General features: G+C 41.7%; 2 protein-coding genes, 1 long non-coding RNA gene and 1 other non-coding gene across 10 annotated transcripts in view; 3 read left to right on the forward strand and 1 right to left on the reverse strand.

The window, feature by feature from the left end:
• Nucleotides 1–482: 482 nt before the first annotated feature.
• On the reverse strand, nt 483–4,600 carry LOC113264968 (uncharacterized). The gene is made up of 3 exons (XR_003319882.4): nt 4,433–4,600; nt 2,500–2,589; nt 483–1,676 (listed from the first exon to the last, which is right to left on the reverse strand). It is a non-coding gene; the product is annotated as an uncharacterized LOC113264968 (long non-coding RNA).
• A 430-nt stretch (nt 4,601–5,030) lies between these two features.
• Nucleotides 5,031–5,103, forward strand: TRNAR-CCU (transfer RNA arginine (anticodon CCU)). Its single transcript has one exon. It is a non-coding gene; the product is annotated as a tRNA-Arg (tRNA).
• A 508-nt stretch (nt 5,104–5,611) lies between these two features.
• Nucleotides 5,612–11,380, forward strand: FMC1 (formation of mitochondrial complex V assembly factor 1 homolog). The gene is made up of 2 exons (XM_026511944.4): nt 5,612–5,869; nt 9,470–11,380. Exons 1-2 carry the CDS (start codon nt 5,732–5,734, stop codon nt 9,671–9,673), a joined length of 342 nt encoding a protein of 113 aa, XP_026367729.1. The 5' UTR covers nt 5,612–5,731; the 3' UTR covers nt 9,674–11,380.
• Nucleotides 11,381–17,381: 6,001 nt separating this feature from the next.
• Nucleotides 17,382–22,972, forward strand: part of LUC7L2 (LUC7 like 2, pre-mRNA splicing factor) — a 56,929-nt gene continuing 51,338 nt past the window's right edge. Inside the window, exons 1-2 of one of the 7 annotated variants that reach the window (XM_026511929.4) lie at nt 17,616–17,937; nt 20,887–20,970. In XM_026511929.4, the coding sequence (XP_026367714.1) occupies nt 20,933–20,970 (38 nt within the window). In that variant the 5' untranslated portion in view covers nt 17,616–17,937; nt 20,887–20,932. Of the gene's footprint in view, nt 17,938–19,721; nt 19,882–20,885; nt 21,164–22,972 lie in introns of those variants that run through there. The other 6 variants (XM_044388648.3, XM_026511895.4, XM_026511910.4 and 3 more) reach the window with 6 other exon arrangements.

Raw genomic sequence — 22,972 nt, forward strand, 5'->3', positions numbered from 1 at the left:
CATCTCAATGCCCTGTTTGCTTGGAAGGCCTGCAGTGGGTTCTCTTTTGCTGACTGACCCCTGATGGTCACAGTGCCTACCTAGCTGGTATTGTGAAAGAAATGAACATGCTTAATGGGTCCGTTTAAGTTAAAAGTAATTTCTTAAAGCTACAAATGAGGCATTAACTGCCTTTGTAAAAGAAATTCATGCTATGACGAGAGAAATTTGAAAATCGGCCTTTAGAAATATTTATCACTATGTGATTCTGTTGCCCAAAATAATGTGTTAAACCAACATTTTCAAAATACTGAAACATATGGAATTACATTGTTTTCAATAAAATAAACAATAATCTTTCTTTACTGAGACAAATTAGGACTTTTTTACGGTTAATAAATAAAATAAAAATATTTTCCAAATATTGTAATTTCATTTTTAAAAACACCCTTTTAATTCTATTTTGTGCATATTTTTAATGTATGCACTACACTGATTCAGTAGTACACGTATATAGTTTAAAAATAAATAGAAACACAGGGGAGGCACAAGATTTTTACTGTGGTGGATACACGATCAAAGAAGTTTAGATTTTTTGACCTGGCTGGCTCAGTCACTGAGTTCAAGCCCCAGGTTGGGTGTAGAGTGTAAATAAGTAAATAATAAAATTACCCTCATTAAAAAATGAGAAATCACTGCTCTCAGACACACATCTACAGTATCACAACTGATGGAAACAAGTGCCTACACATGTATATTCTCTCAGCTACGCCCTCTTTCATTAGTCCTGGCTCTTTCCCACCAAAAATTCCCCCAGGTTCCCATAGGACTGGCCAGGTAGCCAAGTCACTGCTGTAGTTGCAGAGTTAAGACTGAAGCCTCTGGGTCTGTTCCCACAGTTTCACTGGGCATAGAAAACTTGTCCCAGAACTCCTCCTCTTCCCTCACAAAGCCTGAAGGACAGAATGGTGGCCTCACAATGGTTGGGGAATGGAGGCTGGGTCTCTACTTAAAAGTACAGGCACTGTCCCACCCTGACACGGGCACACACACATGCTCAAGATGCTGGATCCCTCACATCAGCTGAGTCTCTGCTCAAATGTCACCAAATCAGTAAGGACATCCCCAAACGCATTACTAAGCAGCATGTTGCAATCCGCTGCCCTCAGCTTTACTTTTCTCCATAGCACTCACCACCAGTTGATAAATTTGATGTTTGATTTGATTCTTGTCCGTCTTTCTAGAATGGAAACTTCGTGAGTATAGAAGTTTTACATATTCTGCTTGCTTTTGCTTCCCTAGCATCTAGAAGAGTGCTTGACTCATGGCAGATGTTCAATAAAAATTCACTGGGTGATCAAATCGTTGCTTTTGAGCCACCCTTGACCAAAACATAGGAACATGACCCAGGCCATGCTAATGAGAAGTCCTCACCCCAGAATGTGGCTCTAGGTAAAGATGTAATCCATTGTGGCCCAAGTAAAAGCAGAAAAACCACTGGCTGTAGCCAGTTTCCTGGGGCAGCAGCTCTGGTGTGCTGGCACCCAGTTCCTGTCTGCTGGCATTGTGTGGACCTTGCAAACTGTTAGCACTCGTGCCTGGTGGTGTTTTCACTGGATCGGAACTGGAACGGGATTCTGGGTGAGATCTTCTTCTGTATAGCTTCTAAGTCTGGTCTCTGGCCTTTCCAGGAAACTCTGAAAATTACCCAGCATCTTTTTAATAAGGATCCATTTTCTGCTATAACTTAAAAAAAATATTTTTAAAAATATGCTTTGGAGTCAGATTGCCTGGAGCCAAATACCAGCTTTCCACAGACCAATTAATCATGTTGACTAAACCATGAAACTATTCTGAGATTGTTCCCACATTTGTAAGTGGGTAAAATCAAAGTACTACCTCATAGGATTGTGGTGAAGGTCAAGTGAGACATTGCCTGTAAAGTGCTCTGGGACATCATCATTCACACACTTGCAATCCTAGGTTATATAACAGAAGGGTTTTGTTTGATAAACTGTTTTTAACTTGATTGCTAACATTTAAAAGTTAGGGCATTTCATAAAAATGCTGGATTTACAATTATTGAAAAGTCAGCAGCTCTGGCAACACTGGGACCACATTCCTACTTTGCAACAATGAGATTGAGCCGAAAAGTGTCTAGCTCCTTTGCAGGAGGGAGGAACCCACCTGGCTGGATTTACTCTTGTATTACCTGCCTGGTCTCTCCTGTAGGGTTTTGAGTTTGTAGCCCTTCAACTAGGAACCTAAAGATTTTCTAAAACTCCAAAATTGAGAAATTTGGTTAAATTGTCTCTATGAACTTTTTCAGACTGTTTTGTTGTTGCAGAGTAATTCCAAAACTTAGTGGGATTATTCCCAAACAATAGGCACTTTATCATCTTTAATGATTCTTTGCGTTAACTGGGTTTAGCTGGGCAATTCTCTGCTCCATCTGATGTTGGCAGACTGTGGTCATCTGGGAGTGCCACTGAATTGGGACATTCAAGATGGTTTACTCACAAGGTTGGCAATTGGTGCTGTCAGTGAAGAGCTCACTTGGAGCCATCTCATTACTCCTCCGTAGGCCTCAGGGATTTCACAGCATGGTAGCTAAATAAAACACAGGAAGTGAAAGTTGCCAGTTTTAAGGCCTGGTCTTAGACGGCCTAGAATGTCACTTCTGCTGTACTCTATTGGTCAAAGCTAGTCACAAGGTCAGCTCAGATTCAAGAGGGAGAAGGGTGGGTGGGAGGGGAAATGAGCTTCACCTCTGATGTAAAGAGCAACATATGTATGTATAAAAAGACTGCTAAAAGGCCATCTTTGGAGGCTAGTGGCTACACATAGCTAACCATTTTGTGATTATTTACTCTTTCTTAGTATAAGAATGGCTTAGAGCAGAAGAAAAAAGTCTCTTGGCCATTCAGTAAAAAGGAATTCAGAATTACTTATTACTCTGTACCACAATGTATCAAGTTATCGAAGAGCTATTTCCAATATTCTCCCACTTCCTCAGAGCTGGCTTAAATTTGCTACATCTTAGAAAGCTAAACAAATTTATATTGTTAAATAACAAAAATTCAGCTGACTAAATTTGAAAGATCTAATTGGCTTTATTAATCAAGTCGTGAATCAGGTAGCATCCCATCCAGCAAGTATAGGGGAGCTCCAAAGGGCTACAAAAAAGGAAAGGCTTTTTAAAGATAGAAATGGTTGAAAAAAGGAAATTATTAGCTAAGAATCCATTGTTTTAAGCAATGCCGCCTTTCTAAGGGGAAGAGAAGGAGTCTATCAGTCAATTTCCTAGTGCGGACCAGGAAATTTCCATACTGACTGGTTATAGGTTCCATTTCTGGGGGCTTATAACTGCGGTCAGGTTAGGTGTTAATTCTTGGTTTACTGACTTGGGGCCTTAACCTAAGTGAGGCCATTTTCAGCCTGTGGTTTTCTCATTAAAAATATTAAGAAGAGAATAACTGATAACATTCTCCCCAACCCCTACTGCAGAACGTGTCTTTTAAAATCAGATACCTGTGAATTATAGGTTGATACATCTTTTATGAATGTCACAGGGAGAGATTAATTCATTCACATTAAGTCATTCTAGTCTGGCTTCCTCTAATGTTGATTTTGGGTATCAGGATTCCACCCAGACTATGAACCATTACCTCCAAGTTGGCCACAGCTAGAGCTGGTGGACCCTGACAGGGACCCAGGAGGAGGGAGCTGTATAAATGGGAATTCAGGGGTGCCTGGGTGGCTCAGTCGGTTGAGCATCTGCCTTTGGCTTGGGTCAGGCTCTCAGGGTCCTGGGATCCAGCCCCCCATCTAGCTGAGCCCCCATCGGGCTCCATGCACAGCAGAGAGCCTGCTTCTCCCTCTTCCTCTGCCCCTTCCCTCCACACTCTCTCTCAAATGAATGAATAAAATCTTTGAAAAGGGAAAAAAAAAGTGGGACTTCAGGAGGCTGAGCAGTTGTATCCTGGCTCATGGGGAAGATGATGGAATGGAGACACAGGTAACCTACTTGTACAAGGTAAGATTAACATGTAATCTAGAGATTAGTGCTCAGAGGTGAAATGAATCATTTTAACTTTACCATATTGCCCACAAAGACCTAGAGCAGTGCTTGACCTAGACTTTCCAAATGGAAGCCCAAACGGTATATAGGAATATTAACGCAAAATGGTTAAACCTCAGGCAGAAGGAAGAACAGAGGAGTGGAGAAGACAATGAGAGAAGTCGGGACACCCGGCGCAGAGGGTGTGAATAAACGAAGAGAGAAAGATGACGGTTACGATCCAGGCAAGGGTCCAGTAGTCCCAGGGGCAAGGGGGAGCCACCGCGAGATTTTAAACGAGGACTTAAGGTCGCTGATACTCAGAAGTGACTTGTCCAAGTTGCACAATTAGGAACAGAACCAGAAAAAGACCTTCCAATTATTTCTAATTACCTAATTCCTAGCGAATTAATAAATTCCCGCTATCTCACGTTTATCTCCGACCCGCCAATTCAGAACATAACGGACACAACCCTAACTCGCCAATGGCTCTGCGGAAATGGCCTCAGGGCTTCAACCGGAAACAGAAAGTGACCGATGCAGACGCCACCTAACGGCCAGCTGGAGGCAAGCTAAATCCGGGAAGCCGCAACACCGGAAGGGGCCGGCTATTTCCGGTAAAAAGCCGACGCTGCAGAAGCTCAGAGGGCGAGTCTCCGAGATTCGGCCAGTGTACCCAGCGCGCTCCGCTCCGCGACATCGCATGCTCACTTTTGCGCAGGCGCGGGGGCTACCGGGCAGGCAAACGCGTACGCAAAACCGTGCGCGCGCCCGTTCTCCGTCCGGCGCATCGGTGCTGTTTCGAGGGTAAAGCCTTTGGAGCTGGAGCAGGGACTCTTGTTCTCTGAACTACAACTCCCAGCATGCCTCACTCCTCATATTGGTACTAGGTGTGGTTTCTCAGGATAGGTTAAAAGGAAGCGTAAATGGTGATGACGTGTCAAAGAGGAAAAAAAATTGAATACGTTGCTGGAGCGCCTCGCTCACAGAAGCCCCAGTGGCCTAATGGATAAGGCATTGGCCTCCTAAGCCAGGGATTGTGGGTTCGAGTCCCATCTGGGGTGATTAACTTTTTTTTTTCCACTGAAAATGACTTTTGCCGGTCTTAAAGAACTACACCGAAATACGCTAACAAAATTTTACTTTTTAAAAATGGTAAGTATATGTGTGGTTTTTCTAGGTGGTGGGCTACAGTTTGAGAGAATAAGAATACGCCATGTCCTCCTTCTGAGTCGTAGTGTCGTAAGATTTCTGGGAAATCAGCACTTTGAATTTTGCTATCCCCTCTAGATACCAAAACGTATCTTTCATTTTCTGTTTCATATCAACACCCACTCCCACCAGGCGTACTTATTCTCGAGACTCAGCGGCCAGCTAATGACGTTTTAAATGACGCAGGCACCAGAGAAGCTTTCCCCTAGCCCAGTCTTTCCTCAGACTTTAAAGACCTGGTGAGTTAGTTACACTCGGCTTTCGTTTGCTTCTCTCTTAACTCCTTAGGGCGCCGTTCGGCGTTTGATTAGTAAGGCCCCGCGGAGAAGGGAAGTGAGATATTCCACTACTCTGCGTTCGATGAGGGGGGGATCCGGCAGCCTGGGTGCGACCGTACCATTTAGCTGCTAGGCGGGGGGCGGGGCAGGGAGTTAGAGTGGCGTAGGGCGCCATTGGGCACCACGCTCCGAAGACGGGAAAATGGCGGCCCTAGGGTCCCCGGCGCGCACTTTACGAGGCCTTCTACGGGAATTGCGCTATATGAACGAGGCCACGGGCCGACCCTATCGCGACACCGCGGCCTATCGGTACCTCGTGAAGGCTTTCCGTGCACATCGGGTACGGAAGCCCGAGTCCGGTGCTCCAGTGCCCCTTCCACCGCGGGGGGCCGGGGGGAGGGGGGGCTTGGGCAGGGATAGGGAGCGTTGGGCCGTAGCGCCTGCATTTCTGTAACTGACCCTCCCATGTTCTGGCCAAAAAATCCAGACCCTAGGCCCTCGTCTGTGGCCCAAGCCCAGGAACTAACCAAGGACCAGCAGGACAGCAAAGTCGCCCTGGGATGGAGACGTCCCGAGGATTTCATTGGTTGGTCTGTTGGAGGTGCCGAGGAGAAAGATAAGAGTGAAGTCGAGGAGATGGGGGAAAATAAGAAATGGACTCGATGGAGAGTGTAGGGTTACTAGCTGCAGCATCTATCACCATTCTCCTCGCCCTTCCTCTAGTAGTTACTCTGAAAACCAGTTTTTGAGGCAGAAAAGAGAACTGTAATAAGATGAGGAATAATAAGAACTTGGCAGGAACTGTGTTTTACTTATGTTGTATCTCATACCCCACTTAAGGAAATTGTGCTTTGTAGAGCTGAACTAGAAACCTGTAATGAGATTGTGCTGTCACAACATTAACGTGATATCTGACCAGATATATTCTTTCCTAATGTAGCAGATAAATTTGAACATATGGGAAGCCATCCTTGGGAAATTGCTTTGTGAAATCCACACTCCATATTCCCCTTAGGCAAGAGCAGGTGGAAGCTGTTTTATTTTTCAAGTGGAGCAGCTGAGGCTCAGGGAAAATGACCTGTGCAAGGACTTGTATAGGAATAGCTAGAACCGAGGTTCCCAAATAGGGGTCTTCCATTTAATTTTTGCCTTTAGAGTTCCGGATGGGGCTTCCCAGGAAGTTGAAAGCAATCTCTGAAATATTCGTTGGAGAGTCACTTTGGGCTGTAGGGTAGGAAGCTTACTGTCTTTTGAGCAATGTGGGAAAAAGAAGAACCAGCATCTTATTGAATCTTTGATCCATGGAAGTTACAGCGCAATATTTTAGAACTAAAATTCAAAAATTTTAAATTTATATGTATATATATATTATTGAGTAAACTCTATGCCCAACATGGGGCTAAAATTCAAAATTTTCTTTTTTCTTAAGATTTATTTATTTGAGAGAGAGAGAGAGCAGGTAAGGGGCAAAGGAAGAGGGAGAGAGCGAGACTCCCAAGCAGTCTCCACGCTAAGTGTGGAACCACCACAGGGCTCAATCCCAGGACCCTGAGATCATGACCTGAGCTGAAACCAAGAGTCTAACGCCTAACTGACTGAACCACCTAGTCGCCTCTAAAATTCAAAAAAATTTGAAAGGCCAAAATGTTAGGGACTTTCAGGAACTTGACTAAAATTATGAATAAGATGCACATGAGTCCTGTCTTTTAAGAAGCTTGCAGTCCAACTGAGGAACCATACAGCAACAACAGGAGGTCCTCATATAAAGGAGTAGTGGGATTTCAGGAGGAAAGTCACCAAGCAGGGACTTTAAATAAAAATTGGAGTTAGCAAGCAAATGGGGGTTAGGGAAAATGAGGTCCAGGTAAAGAAGCTGCACCACGAAAGCCCAGAGGTGACAACAGACAGTTGAGAATAGTTAAAACTTAGGGTGTGATAGGTGAAGTAGGTGATGTGGTAGGCAGGAATTTTAACTTCGTAGTAAATGTAATGGAGGGCCATGCTAAGATTCTTTTTTAAAAGAGTTTATTTATTTGAGAGAGAGAAAGAGCACAGGGGAGGGGCAGAGGGACAGGGAGAAGCAGATTCCTCCCATGGAGCAGGGAGCCCAATGCAGGACTTGATCCCAGGAGCCTGGGATCATGACCTGAGCTGAAGCAGACCATTAAAGACTGAGCCACCCAGGCACCTTCATGCTAGGATTTTTAAGGTGACATGATTATAGTTGTACCTTATGGAGGCAACATTATTGCCCTTGAGAGAGGCTTGGTAATGGCTCTCAAATTCCTGGGAAATACATTTGAAATTCATGCTACAAATTCCAGAAACACTATTCTGTGGAATGCAAATGAGGCTACAGGGAAATGCTTTCTATTTCTGCTGGCTCAGCGCTAACTCAATACCATCTATGCCCATTTTCTTTATCTTTTCTTAAACTGAAGGGGTTCATTTAGGGAGGAACCTCTGCTTTCTCCTTAAAAAAAAAATACAGTTTTCTTTTACTATTTTTTTTAAAGATTTATTTAATTGAGAGAGAGAGAGAGATATGGCATGAGCAGGAGGAGCAGAGGGAGAGGGAGAGACAAAACTCCGAGCAGAGTGGCACTCTATCCCAGGACTGTGAGATCGTGACCTGAGCTGAAACCAAGAGTCGGATGCTTAACCAGCTGAGCCACCTGGGTGCCCCAAGTTTTCTTTTTCATTTGATCTCTTTTGGTCCCTTGTTACTCATTTACTGCATGTATTGTTGACCCTTCTCTCCTGACTCATGCTTCAGGTTCGGCTGAATCAAGATCCCTATTCTCCTGTCCTACACGAATGTAGAATTCCTGTTTCAAATCCTATCAATTTGGGCTTATATAATAGACATGGATAGTACCGTTTGTTGATGTTTGACATTGGTGTTGGTTGCTCATAAATTTTTAATTATAAAAGTTAAATGATTAAAGCAGATGAATTCTTTTTTTGGAGCAGCTTATGAGTGCCATTTTCACATATGTGATCTGCACATCTTTGTGTGTGTGTGATCTGCAGATCTTAAACCACACTTTCTAGTTTTCAGACTCTAACCCTACATATTCAAACAAAGATGAAAGAAAGGGGTTTGCATAGGCAGTGGTGCCCAGAGATTAATGCGCAGTTAGATATACACAGGGCTCAAGTCACTTGAAGCCATGCACACATCTGTTTCACCTTTCCTGCTGTCTGCTCACAACCTCAGAACACAAAACTAGTCAAGTAAAGGACAGTGTACTAAATCTGGAAATTATGATGAAGAGAAAACAAGGTTTGGAGTCATTGGGACTTCTGAATGGATGTAGTTTCCAGCTTCATCAGAATCTGGATTTTTCAGATAAGTACATTGAAAGCAAGTATAATTAAGTAATATGAATATGTGCCTATTACTTTTATATATAGAACCTTCATTTTGTTACTATTGAGGACAAAGCTGTTCTTTTTCAGACAAAACTTTCCATTGAAGTGAAAGACCTATACCACATTAACCAAAGTCAAATATAAAAAGCAAACTTTGATTTGTCTGAAGGCGAGAAAGTTCTCTATTTTATTCCTCAGGCGACCGTAATGATTCTAGTTCCCCATCTCTGCCAGTAACCAACCACTGAAGCCTCTCTGGGCTTTATAGTTCCCTCATTTGTAAAACATCTGCAAGACAAGGGAGTTGAAATGACTTTTTTGGTATTAAAATCTGAGGACACTCAATGAAACTCTTCAGTGTTGTAAAATTCCTCTTCAATTAATTGGAGATCAGCTTTCCCAGTCAACTGCTACAGGGTGCTTCTACATACGTAACTCGTGTACACATATACATGTTTATATTTCCTCTGTGCAGTTTACTTTCATTCTAGAGGCTTATGAAATCTCTGTGGCCCTGTATCTGAGCTGGGCTGCTAATAAAGTATGTGACCTTGCTACTTTCTAGGTTACCAGCGAGAAGCTGTGCAGAGCCCAACATGAGCTTCATTTCCAAGCTGCCACCTATCTCTGCCTCCTACGCAGCATTCGAGAACATGTGGCCCTTCATCAGGAATTTCATGGCAAGGGTGAGCGCTCAGTGGAGGAGTCTGCTGGCTTAGTGGGTCTCAAGTTACCCCAGCAGCCTGGAGGGAAGGGCTGGGAGCCATGAGAGTGGAGAGAGTCCTTGGATGCTGCCGTCATACAAGAATTTAATCATTTCTTTCAATATGTATTTATCATTAAATTTTTGTTTAAGTTTAGGGTTTTTCTCTGTAATTTTATTGACTGAATGTTTCTCGGAGGTTTCATCCTTTCATTGCATTTACTGAACTTCTTGTATTAGGCTGATTGATGCTCTTGATCTACTTCTAAAACTCTTATTATTTTTATTTTAAAAGTATACAAACTTACTGTTTTAAGTAACTCAAATGATACAGAATATAAAATAAAAGGTGTCTTTTTTCTTTACCCTTGTCCCTCCCCTATTACATCCCCATTACCAGGTGGTAACTGTTGCTAACGGTTTGGTGTGGGTCTTTCCAGCTATTTCCTATATACAAGCATACAATTTTTTATATATACACACTCTATTTATAAATACACAAATATGATGTGTTTGAGGTCCCAAAAGAAAGCAGTAACAAATAGGGTTACTGAGGAGAGTTAATGAAGGGGTATAGAAAGATGTAGGCTGAATTACAGTCAGCAAGTTGGGAAGCTCCAAGGGGCTAGCACCATTTGCGGGCTATTATCTGCACAGGGTGACAGAATCGACCCTTAGGTATAGGACTATGGCCCCCACTCAACTGCAGGCCGCAGGGACAAAGTCCAGGGAGAGGGTGGGGGAGGTGGAATGAGCGTACTGACTCTGCCTTCTAATCTCAAATTGCTCTTCCTCTAGAATTGTCTATCAGCGTGAAAGGCTCCACCATGCACTTGGCTGACCAAGTAAACTTTGACTTCATTCTGTATTCCTCTCTCCTTACTCTGCATATCTAATCAGCAATTTCTGCTTCTGCAATGGCTCTAATATCCTTTTCCCCCTCTCAGTCTTCATTGCCTCTCTTCTAGTTCAAGCACTGATCATCTTTTGGCTGAACTATTAAACTACTCTCCTCAGTGGTCTCTTTGCTTCTAACATCCTCAAAGAGAAATTATTCTGTGAACTACCAGCAAATACCTGCCCACTTTGTGCTCTAGCTAAGTTTCTCGTAGGCGTGGCTTACAACTTCTTTTTCCCCGGACTGCAAGCTCCTGAAGAGTAAGGACCGTGTCTCATTCATCTTTGTAGTCTCCAAAGCACATTCCACAGTGACTTTATACATAGCATTATTCAATATTTTGAATACGTGGCTCAGTGAGTACTACTCACGAGGAGGCCTGCAAACCAGAAGGGTCTAGTCATAAAGTCGTTCAAAACACCATCTAAGAGATTAACATGAAAACAATAGTATTAAGAGGCCAAACAAGCATTTATTTAATTAATGTATCAAAGAAATAGAAATACTTAACATTTTTTCCCTTGCTTTATTTCATGGGCATTATTATCTGAAGATGTTTTACTTTGGTAAAATGAAGAAAGCAAAAGGATTAGGGTAGGTTAATGTTTTGATTTCCTTTGTTGTTACAATATTGTATATATAATAAAGATCTGAGGAAGAATTGCCTAACCAGAGTAAGACATTTATTATGGGTTTGAAGTGATAGAGACCTAGATTTTAATCCACTTTTATAATTTACCAGCTGTGTTATCTTGGGCAGGTTAGTTGACCTGAGCTTATTCCCTCTTCTGTAAAATGGGAATGCCAACAAGGTGGCTGTAATAAATACATAAAATACTTGCACAGTAAATAATGAATGCCTGACAAAAAGAAAATCTTATTGTTTTAATCATTTTGCCACACTCTCATTCTTTTATCCTGAACCCTTCTCTTAAACCCTATTGCCACTTGTCTTCTGGATTATAGACAGGTTTTTTGTTTTTTTCACAGTTGAAATAATTTGCTCAGACCATTTCTATTCATATATATTCAAACCTGTGGCTCTTACTAATGGACTCACCAAAAGAATTAGCTGAACTCAGTTTTAGATATAGAAGGAAATGATTTTGGAACATAAACTATTAAAGATAAACTTTCTATACTGGTAAGTTCTGAGAACTGAGGTTTTGGCACTGTGTTAACTTACTATAGTCTTTTTTTTTTTTTTTTAATCTATCCATTTAAGAGAGAGCACACATGAGCGGGGAGAAAGGGGAGGTGGGAGAGAGAGAATCTCAAGCAGGCTTCACACCCAGTGGAGCTGGACATGGGGCCTGAGACAGCCAAAATCAAGAGTCGGATGCCCAACCAACTGAACTACCCAGGTGCCCCTACTAGTTTTTGATGTGGTACATACTTTATCACATTCCTTCATTTGCTGTCTGTTTTACCCTCTCTCCTTTGATTTTAACTGCTTCCTCTCAATTATAGTAGCATTTAAACATGCTCAAGGCTCTTCCACCTAAAAACAATCACAGGGCGCCTGGGTCCCTCATGCTCAGAGCAGAGGCTGCTTGAGTTTCTCTCTCCTTCATCCTCTGCCCTTCCCCATCATGTTCTCTCTCTGTAATCTTTTTTTTTTTTTTTTTAAGATTTTATTTATTTGAGAGAGGGAGAGAATGAATGGGAGGGGCAGAGGGAGAGGGAGAAGCAGGCTCCCGCTGAGCGCAGAGCCTGAAGTGGGGCTCAGTCCTGGGACTCCAGGATCATGACCTGAGCGGAAGGCAGAAGCTTAATCCATTGAGCCACCCAGGCGCCCCTGTGGAATAAATCTTTTAAATAAAAAAATAGGGGCGCCTGGGTGGCTCAGTCAGGTAAGTGTCTGACTCTTGGTTTCAGCTCAGGTCACAATCTCATGAATCATGAGATGGAACCCCACCCTGGGCTTTGTGTTCAGCACGGAGTCTGCTTAAGGATTCTGTCCCTCTGCCTGTCCCCCTACTCTCTCTCAGAATAAATAAATCAATCTTAAAAATAAATACTCAACCTCTTACACAAATGCCTTTATAGCAACTACCTCTTCATGAATTATTTAATGAATTTATGAATTATACTCATTTTCTACATTTTAAAAATATTTTTAGGTTTTTTTTAAGTAATCTCTACACTCAACATGGGGCTCGAACTCACAACCCCGAGATCAAGAGTCGAGTGCTTCTCTGACTGAGCCAGCCAGGCACCCCTCATTTTCTACATTTTAAAACATGAAGTAGGCTGTAGTGACGTATAATTTATGTATAATAAATATACCCATTTTAAGTGTGCAGGTCAATGAATAATGACATATGCATACTTCTGTGTAATAACTACCCCATTAAAGCTATAGATCATTTCCAGCAGTCCCAAAAGTTGCCCTGGGCCCCTCTGCAGTCAATCCCCCTTCCCCACACCAGGTCCCAGACCTGCTTGCTGTCAGCATAAATTAGTTTGGCGTGCTCAGGAATTTCATCCAAATGCAGTCCTATAGTATGCATTCTTAGTAGGCTTCTTTTGCTCACCATACTGATTTTGAGATTAATAATCCCTGTTGTTGCATTATTTTCTGCATTTTTCACTGCCTAATCATCCTCAATCCACTCTAGTCTGGTTTCTGACCCTCCACTCTACCAGAACTCCTTTGCAAGGTTACAAATGACCTTCGGGTCACTAAACTCAGTGGATCATTCTTTACCTTGCTTGATCTCTAGGGAGCACTTTTTTTTTTTTTTTTTTAAAGTAAACTCTACCCCCAGTGTAGGTCTTGAACTCATGACCCCGACATCAAGTATCTGATGCTCTACTTACTGAGCCAGTCAGGTGCCCCTCTAGGAGGTGTTTGACCCTACTGGCCATTCTTTTCTCTTGACTTTGATGACATCACATCCTTGTTTTCTTCTCTTGCTCTAGCCATTTGTCTTCAGTTTACTCTCCTGCATATCCCTAATATGTTGACATTCTTTGGGTTCAAATCTAGGTCGTTACCTCACACTTGATATGCTTTCCCTGGGTGAGATCACCTCTACTTCCCAGGCTTCAGTTAGCAACAGGCTAACTCCAGTCCAAGCCCTCCTGTAGACCTCTGTCCAGCTGCTTCAGAGACACGACCACTTAGATGATTCAAAGGCATCTCAAATTCAAAGCATCCAAAATGGACTCCTCATCTCCCCCTATAAATCTCCTCTGGTATTGACACTTGTACTCCATCGCTCAAACCAGAAAACAGAGTCATTCTTGACTGCTACCTCCATCATACCCTCAGTTAAATTATCACTGAATTAATTAGATTCTACCTCCTTAGAATCCCCTGGATCTCTCTAATACTCTAGTCCAGACCTCTTATGTCTTGTATGTTTTCCTTGAACCACTTGCTTATCCCTTGTAAATGTAGCACATAAAGGCACGTATGTATAGGCTTCAGGGCACTTGCCAGTTGTGTAGTAATAGCTTTGTATTGAAACTGAGCTACACTTTTGGTGGGTTTGTAGGGTTAGGAATGCAAAATGCAAATTGTAGGGCCCACCAAGGTAGGCACTCTAAAAAGTCTGCATCCACTTGAATCTAGAACCCTGAAGTTCACCCTCAAGAGGAGCTGTAAGTAAAAAGTCCTTGCCAGGATTTCAGCCCAGAGTTTTGTCATTTTGGTGGTCAAGAGGAATTGAGGCCTTGAACCTTATGGTGGTCCTTGACTAGTAAGGTCTTCCGTTTCCTATTAGACAAAAATAGAAATCTCTGGAGGAATATAGCATTATATCCTACTTAGACATATAGTATTTTTTCAAATACATTTCAACATATAAAGATAACTAGACACACAAGAAAACAAGACTCCATAACTGAAAACTAGGAGAAGCAACAGACAACAGAAACAAAACTTCAAAAAAGTTCAGATAATTGGATTTAGCAAACTTGGATTGCAAAACAATTATGTTCACTAGGGTCAAAGAATAGCCAGGCTTAGAAATTTTAACAGGGAACCAGAAACTATTAAAAAATGATGCAGTAGACTTGAAAAAGAACCCAATAAAAATTCTAGAACTGAAAAAATAAATAATTCAATTGACGGATTTAACAGCAGACTAGATACAGATGAAAGACTAGTGAACTATAAAATTTGTCAAAAAAAAAAATCAAGAAGGCAGCTTGGCAAGACAAGGTAGAAAATGCAGAGTAAAGAGGGGCACAAGGGGCACTTGGGTGGCTCAGTCAGTCGACTGGCTGACTCTTGATTTTGGCTCAGGTCATGATCTCGGGGTCCTGGGATTGAGGCCTACATCAGCCTCTTCACTCAGTGGGGAGTCTGCTTGGGATTCTCTCTCCTCTTCTCCTCCTACTGCCCCCCCCCCATGCACTCACTCTCTCAAAATAAATCTTTAAAAGCTGAATGAATCCTGAAAGCAGCAAAAAATCAATCCACACCCAGATACATCATAATAAAATTGCCGGAAACCCAGAGCAAAAAGAACAAAATTTTCAAGCTGCAAAGGAGTGACAGACTTCATAGGAGCAATGGAAGGTAAAAGGCAGCAGAAAGATGGAATGTACATGCTGAAGGAAAGTAACTTCAAACCTAGAATTCTATACCCAATAAAAATACCCATCTAGAATTAAGAAAGGCAAAAGAAAGACCTTTTCAGATCAACAGGAATGGGACAGTTCCCCACTAGGAAACCAACACAAAAACAAACTCTGAAGCAGGTTAGGCAAACTTCTGTAAAAAGCCAGATAGTAAATAATTCAGTCTTGCTGGCCATACAGTATGTTATCTGTCACAACCACTCAACAATGCTGTGGTAGTGCAAAAGCAACCAGAGGCAATAGTAAATGAATGAGCCTGGCAATACTCCAATGACACTATTCAGAAAAATGGGCAGTGGGCTGGATTTGGCCTGTGGACTGTAGATTGCTGACTGCTGTCCTAAAGTTTAAACTTCAGACAAAAGGGAAACGATCCCAGATGGAAAGGCAGAGATTCCAGAAGGAATGAAGAGAAAAAAAATGTGGCAAATAAATGAACAGTATGGGAAGTTTGGTTTTAAAAAACATAGAACTAAAACACATGATAACAGGGGTATATAACTTTAGGAGAGGTTAAATGGAGTTAGTTTTCCAGGTTCTTTTTATTATCTGGGGGAAGTGAAAAGGTATTAAGAATGCCTATTATAACTTTTAGGGTAACTACCAAAAGAATAAAAATAAAATAAAACTTCCAAACTACTAGAAGGGGGAAAATGGAATGATTAGAAAGGAGGCAGGAAAGGAGAGAAAACTGAATAGATGAGACAAAAGACAAAATAAGAACATTAAGCCCAAACATATGAGTAATCACACGAATATAAATGAATGCTTCAATTAAAAGACAGTATCTGATTAAATAAAAAAACCAACTATATGCTGTTTTTAATAGACCCATTTAAAATGTAAGCAACCAGAAAAGTAGGAAGTAAAAACCAAATTCTCTTCATTAACACATTAATTATTCAACATGTTAGTCTACTTCGCTCCTAAGGACATTGTTTTTCAGAAGATCATACTGTATATATGTATATATAATATACCTCCCTCTAGGACAGAATGATTTGTAAACTTTTATTGTAAATTGTTTTCAATGATATTCATAGTTTTGGAGTGTTGGCATTTTGAGTTCTTTGAATAACTGGAGGGAAACTATTTTGTCAGTTACAAAAGACAAAGTAATTTAAAAAATTTTATTGGCCCAATATACATTTTAGTTTTGTTTTTTTTTTCAGTAATCTCTACACCCAATGTGGGGCTTGAACTCACAACCCTGAAATTAAGAATCACATACTCTACTGAGCCAGCCAGGTGGCCCAATGTGCATTTAAAGGGATCTTGGGACTATGATTATTATTTTTTACTAATTTTGCTAATAGATTATAAATTCCAGGGTAATGCACATAAATTTTTAATGAAAAAATTTTTGCCATTACTTCTTTTCCAAGTATCTAGGAAGTACCTATGTCTCATTTTAAGGAATTAATATTTTGCGAAAAAGTCAAAGTATCAAGCTCGGCATTTTGTTAGCTTATTCATTCCTCATAACAATGCTATAAGGTATGTGTGTTTAGATCCAGAAACATGAGATCACAAAATAAATTGCTGAAGGTCCCAGTTAGCCATCAGTCGACTAAGATTTTGAATCCAAGGTGATGCCAAGCTATGGAACACACAGGCTTCCTTTCCCACTGTCAATGCTGCTGATAACACTGAAAAGGCCTTACTCTTCAAACTTACCTCTTAAGCAGGAAAAAAAGAAAATTTCTACAAGATCACCTTTCCTGAGATTACTGCTAAATTTAGACTAACAGCGTCCCGTTACAAATAATGATAATCAATCCGAATGGGTTAGATCATGTTTCCTAGTGTATTAATTTCAGGTGATACTTCCTGAACTTGATTTATCCTAATGGGGGGGGGGGGGTGCGGTGTTTCGGCTCTGTGCATAGAGGAAGGGAAACGACCCAGATGTCAGATCTCCGGGGCTCCTTTTGTAGAAAGTCAAGGCAGCAGTGGGGAAAAGGTTGAGCGTACAATATTCTGGGTGGGCCCCTGAAAACGAGTTAATCGGCCAATGAATAATTATTAGAAATACTCCTGTATTAGCTACTAAGACTGCTAACCTCAGTCGAATCGACGGTCAAGGCCTCCACTTACTTTCGACTCGGGGTAACCCTCTGGCACATTTGCTAATTTGGGTCTGGTTCGCCAGCACAGCGTGCCGCGCAACCCTAGCCCACTTGCAGCTGGGAACGTGAGGCTTGGCGCCTCGGGCAGATCCGGCTCGAGGGTCGTTTGATAACCAGAGTCTCGCGAGATCTGGGGGAAAGGGGCGGGAGAAGCTCGCGTGCACGCGCCCGAGAGCCGTTAGGGTGGGACCTCTGCCGGGCGGAGCGGGTGGAGCAAATACAGTTGGACGCCAGTTGGTGGAGCCCCCGCGGGAAACAACTAAGCGCGAGGAGCGTGCGCGCTCACGTCGCGGCGACGGTGGCGGCGAGCGGCGTCAGAGCTCGAAGGGGGGGCTGACGGCTTCTGGCGGGTGGCGGTGTTGGAGGCGAGAGCTTGCTTAGCCTGTAACGCTTCTGTCCCAAGACCCGACGGAGAGTGAGGGAACGAGGGTTGCTTTCGGGGGCTGTTGCCTTCTACTTACGCATCGTCGTGAGGAGCGCAGCCCGGACTTTCCTACAAGCCCTCCGGCTCCCTTTCCACACGCCTTGAGGCAGCGGCGGCGGCGGCAACTGAGACAGCGTCTTACCTTCCCCCACCCCTTCCCCTGTCCCCCCCGCCCGAAAGGGCCCGGTCTGCGCCCCACCCCCGCCCGCTCGCTACGCCGCCGCCATGTCGGCGCAGGCCCAGATGCGCGCAATGCTGGACCAGTTGATGGGCACCTCCCGGGACGGTAAGTGTCTGCCAGTGCCCTGGGGGTGGGGGAGGGGATGGGGAAAGCGAGGGGAAGGGGCTCCGCGGGCGTACCTGGGCTTGCGTGTGTGGCTGAGTAAGGGGCTCCCGGATTGGTAACACGAGGTCCCGGCTCCCGTCCCATCCAATCAGGGCTGGGCAGGCGGCCTTGGGGGGCGGTGACCGAGCGGATTGGCGGGAACTGCTGCCAATGGGGTCAGGCGGGGCCTGGAGGCAGAAAGGAGAGTTTGAGATATGTTGACTTGTCTGGGACGGGAAAGCCCACGTCTCTCTTGCCGTAGTCGGCCATCCCGTTTTGTGGCTGATTAGATACAGGTGGACCGCTAAAGCCTCCGCCCCCTGAACTAATTCCTTAACCCAGAGCTTTGGGATCATCCCTCGCCGCCGCCCTCCAGAGCATCCAGAGAGAACTGCCCCACCCCCACCTCCCGCCCCTTACCTGGGTCCGGAGAAAACCTTCACTATGAACCCAATCCCAGAAGTGCACTCTCGATCCCCACAGAAACAGTTCTTCTTATGGGAAAATCTGACCCAAACCATGGTTTCTTGAAGTGGGTATGTTTGGCCCCATTTTGTGAAAAGAAAAATGTTATGGCCTGTTTTTTTCCGAGAGACCTCCATCTTGTTAGAGAATTTAATAGAAGCTTTGTTCAGTAAATATTGACAAATCTTGCATGTGCCCCAAATAGAACCATTTTGAAAATGTGGTGCCCAGTGAAGTAGAATTGAGGGAAACAACGATCCTTTTAGGCACTTAGGTTAGAGTTTGTGTAGCAAATTACTAAATGCGGATCTTTTTGTCATAAAGAGAATTTCTAAATGAAAAGATGAAATGCTGTTGCTTTTTTGGTGATGATAATGTATTATCAACTTGATCTTAAATCCATGCTAATACGGAGGAAAGGTCTAGTTCAGTACTTTCTTAAAAGCAAAACACTTGCTTATTTATATATGTTGCTTGTTTAGACAGATTGTTTCCTAGCTATTAAATGCTTTTTTCTTGAAAAGTTAAATTGCTTGACGTAAGGGAAAAGCCACACATTTTTAACAGTTGTTCTTGTAATTTTCTTCAATACTTTGCAGCAAAATATGTGAGTAGATTAAAAAATATTTATTGGATTCAAATATTTTTCGCAGTACATACAGAGAATGACTTTTCAGGGTTCACAGTTAAGTTTTAATAAAAACCCATATTGAGAACTTGTCTTCATAGGTCACATAGACGAACAGGTGGAAGTGGCAAACCTACTTGTGGTTGTGTGGAGAGGAGGGGAAGATTGGGAAGGAAATGAATTTTGTGTAGTAAACTCTTGAAAGCTAACATTACTAAAAGATGCCCCTGGAGAAACTTTTACCTGTTCATTTTTCACTGTTAGATAACAATGGTTATTTTATAACTGCAGCATGTGTTAACATTGCTCCTTTTCCATAATGAAGATGGTATTGGGAAGGGACCTAATTCAGGATTTTAGCTGATAGAATAACAAATTTTTGTAATAAAAGTATGGAAATCATTTAAGATTTTACATGAACCTTTTAATCCTAAATGGATACCATTTTTGGTACCTTCCGCATGGATTGAATTTTCTAATTTTACTGGGAGGGTAGTTGGATCAAAGTAACTGCTGTCACCTGTATCACTTGATAAATTTCCAAACGAGGTAGCCAATCTAGTATTGCAAAGCTACATTTAAATATATATATATATATAAACATATATTCCTGTGTGTGTAGTCAGCAGAAACATGGATTTCTTAAAATCCGTTCTGCTTTGTATACAAATAAATTTACATTTTTTTATGTGTATGTTACCGGATTTTTTTTGCCTCCAGACTATGAGGATTTACCAATGAACTCATGTTAACGAGTCCACGATATTATTTAACTGAAATGACTGGATTTTCACTGCTGTGTTGGGCCAGAAGTAAGAAACATACTACTTTCAAGGAAAAGAAATGAATGTTTTTTTAGATATCCATATTAGTTCTTTTATGTATACAAGATAAGAATCAGAACTTTCTTTTCCTTACCAGATAATGAGTTTACATATTTCATCTTATGATTCAGGACCTTTAAAATAATTAGGATTGTTCTTTTTTTAGCATACAGTCAACTTCCAAGTTATCCAGGGGTAGGGGAATATGGATACGTTCCTGAATAACACCATATAATTTAAAACCATATAATGGAAAGCTTTGTATTGGACAAAGGAACAGCTTACAGGGAATGGTGTTGGGTGTCTTTGGCACTAAGAGGTGGAAATGGGGATCCAAGAGGTGGGAGAGAGATGGAAAAGGTAGGTAGGGGAGGGTGTGTTTAAGGCAGCTCTACCTCCCCCCCCTTTTTTAAATCATCCCAGAGACTGACTATAAAACAACTACTGTCTTCTGGGGCAGTGGGACTCAAGGTTGCAATAACCCCTCTTGCAGTAATCCCTCCTCTACCCTTAGTGTCCTGTCTTTGAGGGAATCTGAAGTGGCACAAGAGGCCTAGGGCACTGGGAAAATTTTGTTTCCCTTTCACCTCCCCTTCTCCTCCCCCACTAAAAATATTTATTCCTTATTCCGCTCTCCCAACTCAGTTTTTAATTAGTTCCTTTTTAAACTCTTTGGAGATGTAAGTCTATTAAAATTACCTTATTCTGAGTTACTTAATTCAGTTAATCATATAGATAACCTAAGCTTTATTGAAATTCTCAGAAATGGGAATTTTAGTGTCAGGGAAATGGAGAGGTAATTTTGAATCACTGGGCACTCCCAGAAAGGACAGTCTTGGGTGAGTGGTGGAAGTGGGGGGCTTTGGACAACCAGAGGGCAGCATGATGGTGCTGGGAGGCTGGGCAGGGGGATGACCAGGAGGTGGGAGAGGAATGCATAAGGGTGGTGGGAGGGCCAAAGACAAACTTTGCCTTCTTTGCAATTTTGCCTAGGGCCCTGGTGGTGGCAACCGCCTGTGTGCCACTGAAAATCGTGCCGATGCCTGGCATACTGCATAAATGGAAGCAGGGTACCGCGTGAGTTGAAACATTGGTCACACTATATAAAGTTTGTATATGTGAATCAGTGTAACTCATACCCATGTAACTGGGGGTCTGACTGTATTTGGATTTTTCTGATAAGGCATCATGGGCTAAGGAAAAGAGCCCTGGGCTGAGACTCAGGAGACCTGGTTTCTAGCCCCACCTGTACCTCTAATTGTAATCTTGGGTAAGTCACTTAACCTTTTTTGCCTCAAGTTAAATCAATAATCTGTTAAATGGGAAACCAAATAATTTCCTATGTTACACTAAAAAAATGTTGAAAAATAAATATATTTTAAGTTTTTTTAGGAGAGAGGAACCATAAGTAGATATAAATTAGTATGTTATTTTATCTAAAGTTTGAGGTAAATTAAACTTTATAAATACCTTTCTGTTGTAGTTGTTAGCATTAATAGAAGGGAGAGGGATAATTTTTTCCCCCTGAACATAGTCCATTTGAAAGTAGGGAGGAGCAGCAAAGGAAAATTCAAGCAGCAATTTGAGAATTGTCTGTGTGACAGTTGGAGGAACTCAGTATCCTTGCACAGACTGTAGTTACTTTCTCTGAGTTGGTTTAATTGCAGGGATGTCCCTTAGCTAAAGCTCTTTTGCCAGGAAATAGAATTTGGTTATAAGCCTCTGGTCCTGACCCCTAAAAGGCCTGCCAAGGTGCAAGGGATAGGAATTAAAATTGAGGGTATAAATTTAGATTATATCTGAAGTTTAGAAACCAGGGAATTTACAGAAGGAGTATTGAGGACTCCATATTCTTTAATTATTTATAATCTTTAAATGGCAGAGATCATCTCTGAAAGGTTAAAACAGGCCGGGAATGGCAATCACCCCTTATTCACCCCTCCCCCCAGCCTCATGTCCCAAACGACCATTGGACTAATAGAATGTAGAATATAGAATAGAATTTTATTGCATCGTTAGTTGCCCATTATGTTTAGGGAATGTCTAGGGCAAGTTAAAGCTTTCAGATAATTGTGCCTATTTTTGAGAATAATCTTTCCAAACATACAATGATGTACTTCCTAGTTTATTAGAGTACATTTAGTCCCAATTTACTATTTTTTGCTGATTAGTTACATTGTATAGTAGTTTTATAGAATGTAAAATTAAAACTCATCCTAGGAGGTAACCTGGAAAACAGAGTTCAGAAAATCATTTACTTGTTGCTAATATAAGTTTAATGATACATAGCTGTTGAACCTGTAGGATAGTATGACATTGCTGCCTTTCTGCAAAATAAATCATTGAATCAGAGATAGAGGTAGTGTTTTCTTCAGTGGATTTTCTTCATAAAGTCATCTTTACTGTAATCTGTGTTCCTTGACTTGTCATCAACATTGAGAGCATTTTTTTTTTAATTTTTCTCATTAGCATAATGAGCCATATTTATTTCTTGGTCAGTTGTAAGCCATTTCTATTCTACTTGGATTGTTCATTTTCAGTGAAGGAGGCATAGCCTTTAATGTACAAGCACACATTTTTAAAAATAATAATGGGGCATATCTTACTCCAGAGTTTGTAAATTCTTTTAACATAAGAAATTTTGGCAGAAATAAAGTTAAATAGTAGTTAAACATCAGGCTAAATAAGTTTTAGTGAATATTTGACTTCATCAGAGGTTTAGGCGTATCAAAACACTGAAAGCTCTGTTAACATCCATATGGTGAGTCTGTTTTAAACACACTTTAATAACTAATTTTGCATTTTGAATTCTGAATATTTCTGTCTGCAGAGCAGCCCAGAAAACAGTAATAGTATCATTTCATATAATCTTGTTTTGTCCTTGGATTCTCTACAATTGTTTAGCTTTCCTCAAGGAAGCCTATGCTTGTGAGATATTCTTTTACTTTGGGTATAGAAAAAAATTGAAACAAAAAAAAAAATCATTTTGTCTATCACTTGCATAAGCTCTATAAGCAGCAAATAAATGCTTTGATTTGGATAACATGTCACATAAAGAAAAATGGTGGTAAGCTGCATA

This window comes from Ursus arctos, unplaced genomic scaffold (genome assembly GCF_023065955.2).
Source record: "Ursus arctos isolate Adak ecotype North America unplaced genomic scaffold, UrsArc2.0 scaffold_3, whole genome shotgun sequence".
In the NCBI taxonomy this organism is placed as follows: Eukaryota; Metazoa; Chordata; class Mammalia; order Carnivora; family Ursidae; genus Ursus; species Ursus arctos.

Coding starts and splice junctions, on each gene's coding strand:
- FMC1 (XM_026511944.4), top strand. CDS start 5,732: ATGGCGGCCCTAGGGTCCCCGGCGCGCACTTTACGAGGCCTTCTACGG. Junction 5,870..9,469: donor AGGCTTTCCGTGCACATCGG/GTACGGAAGCCC, acceptor GCTACTTTCTAG/GTTACCAGCGAGAAGCTGTG.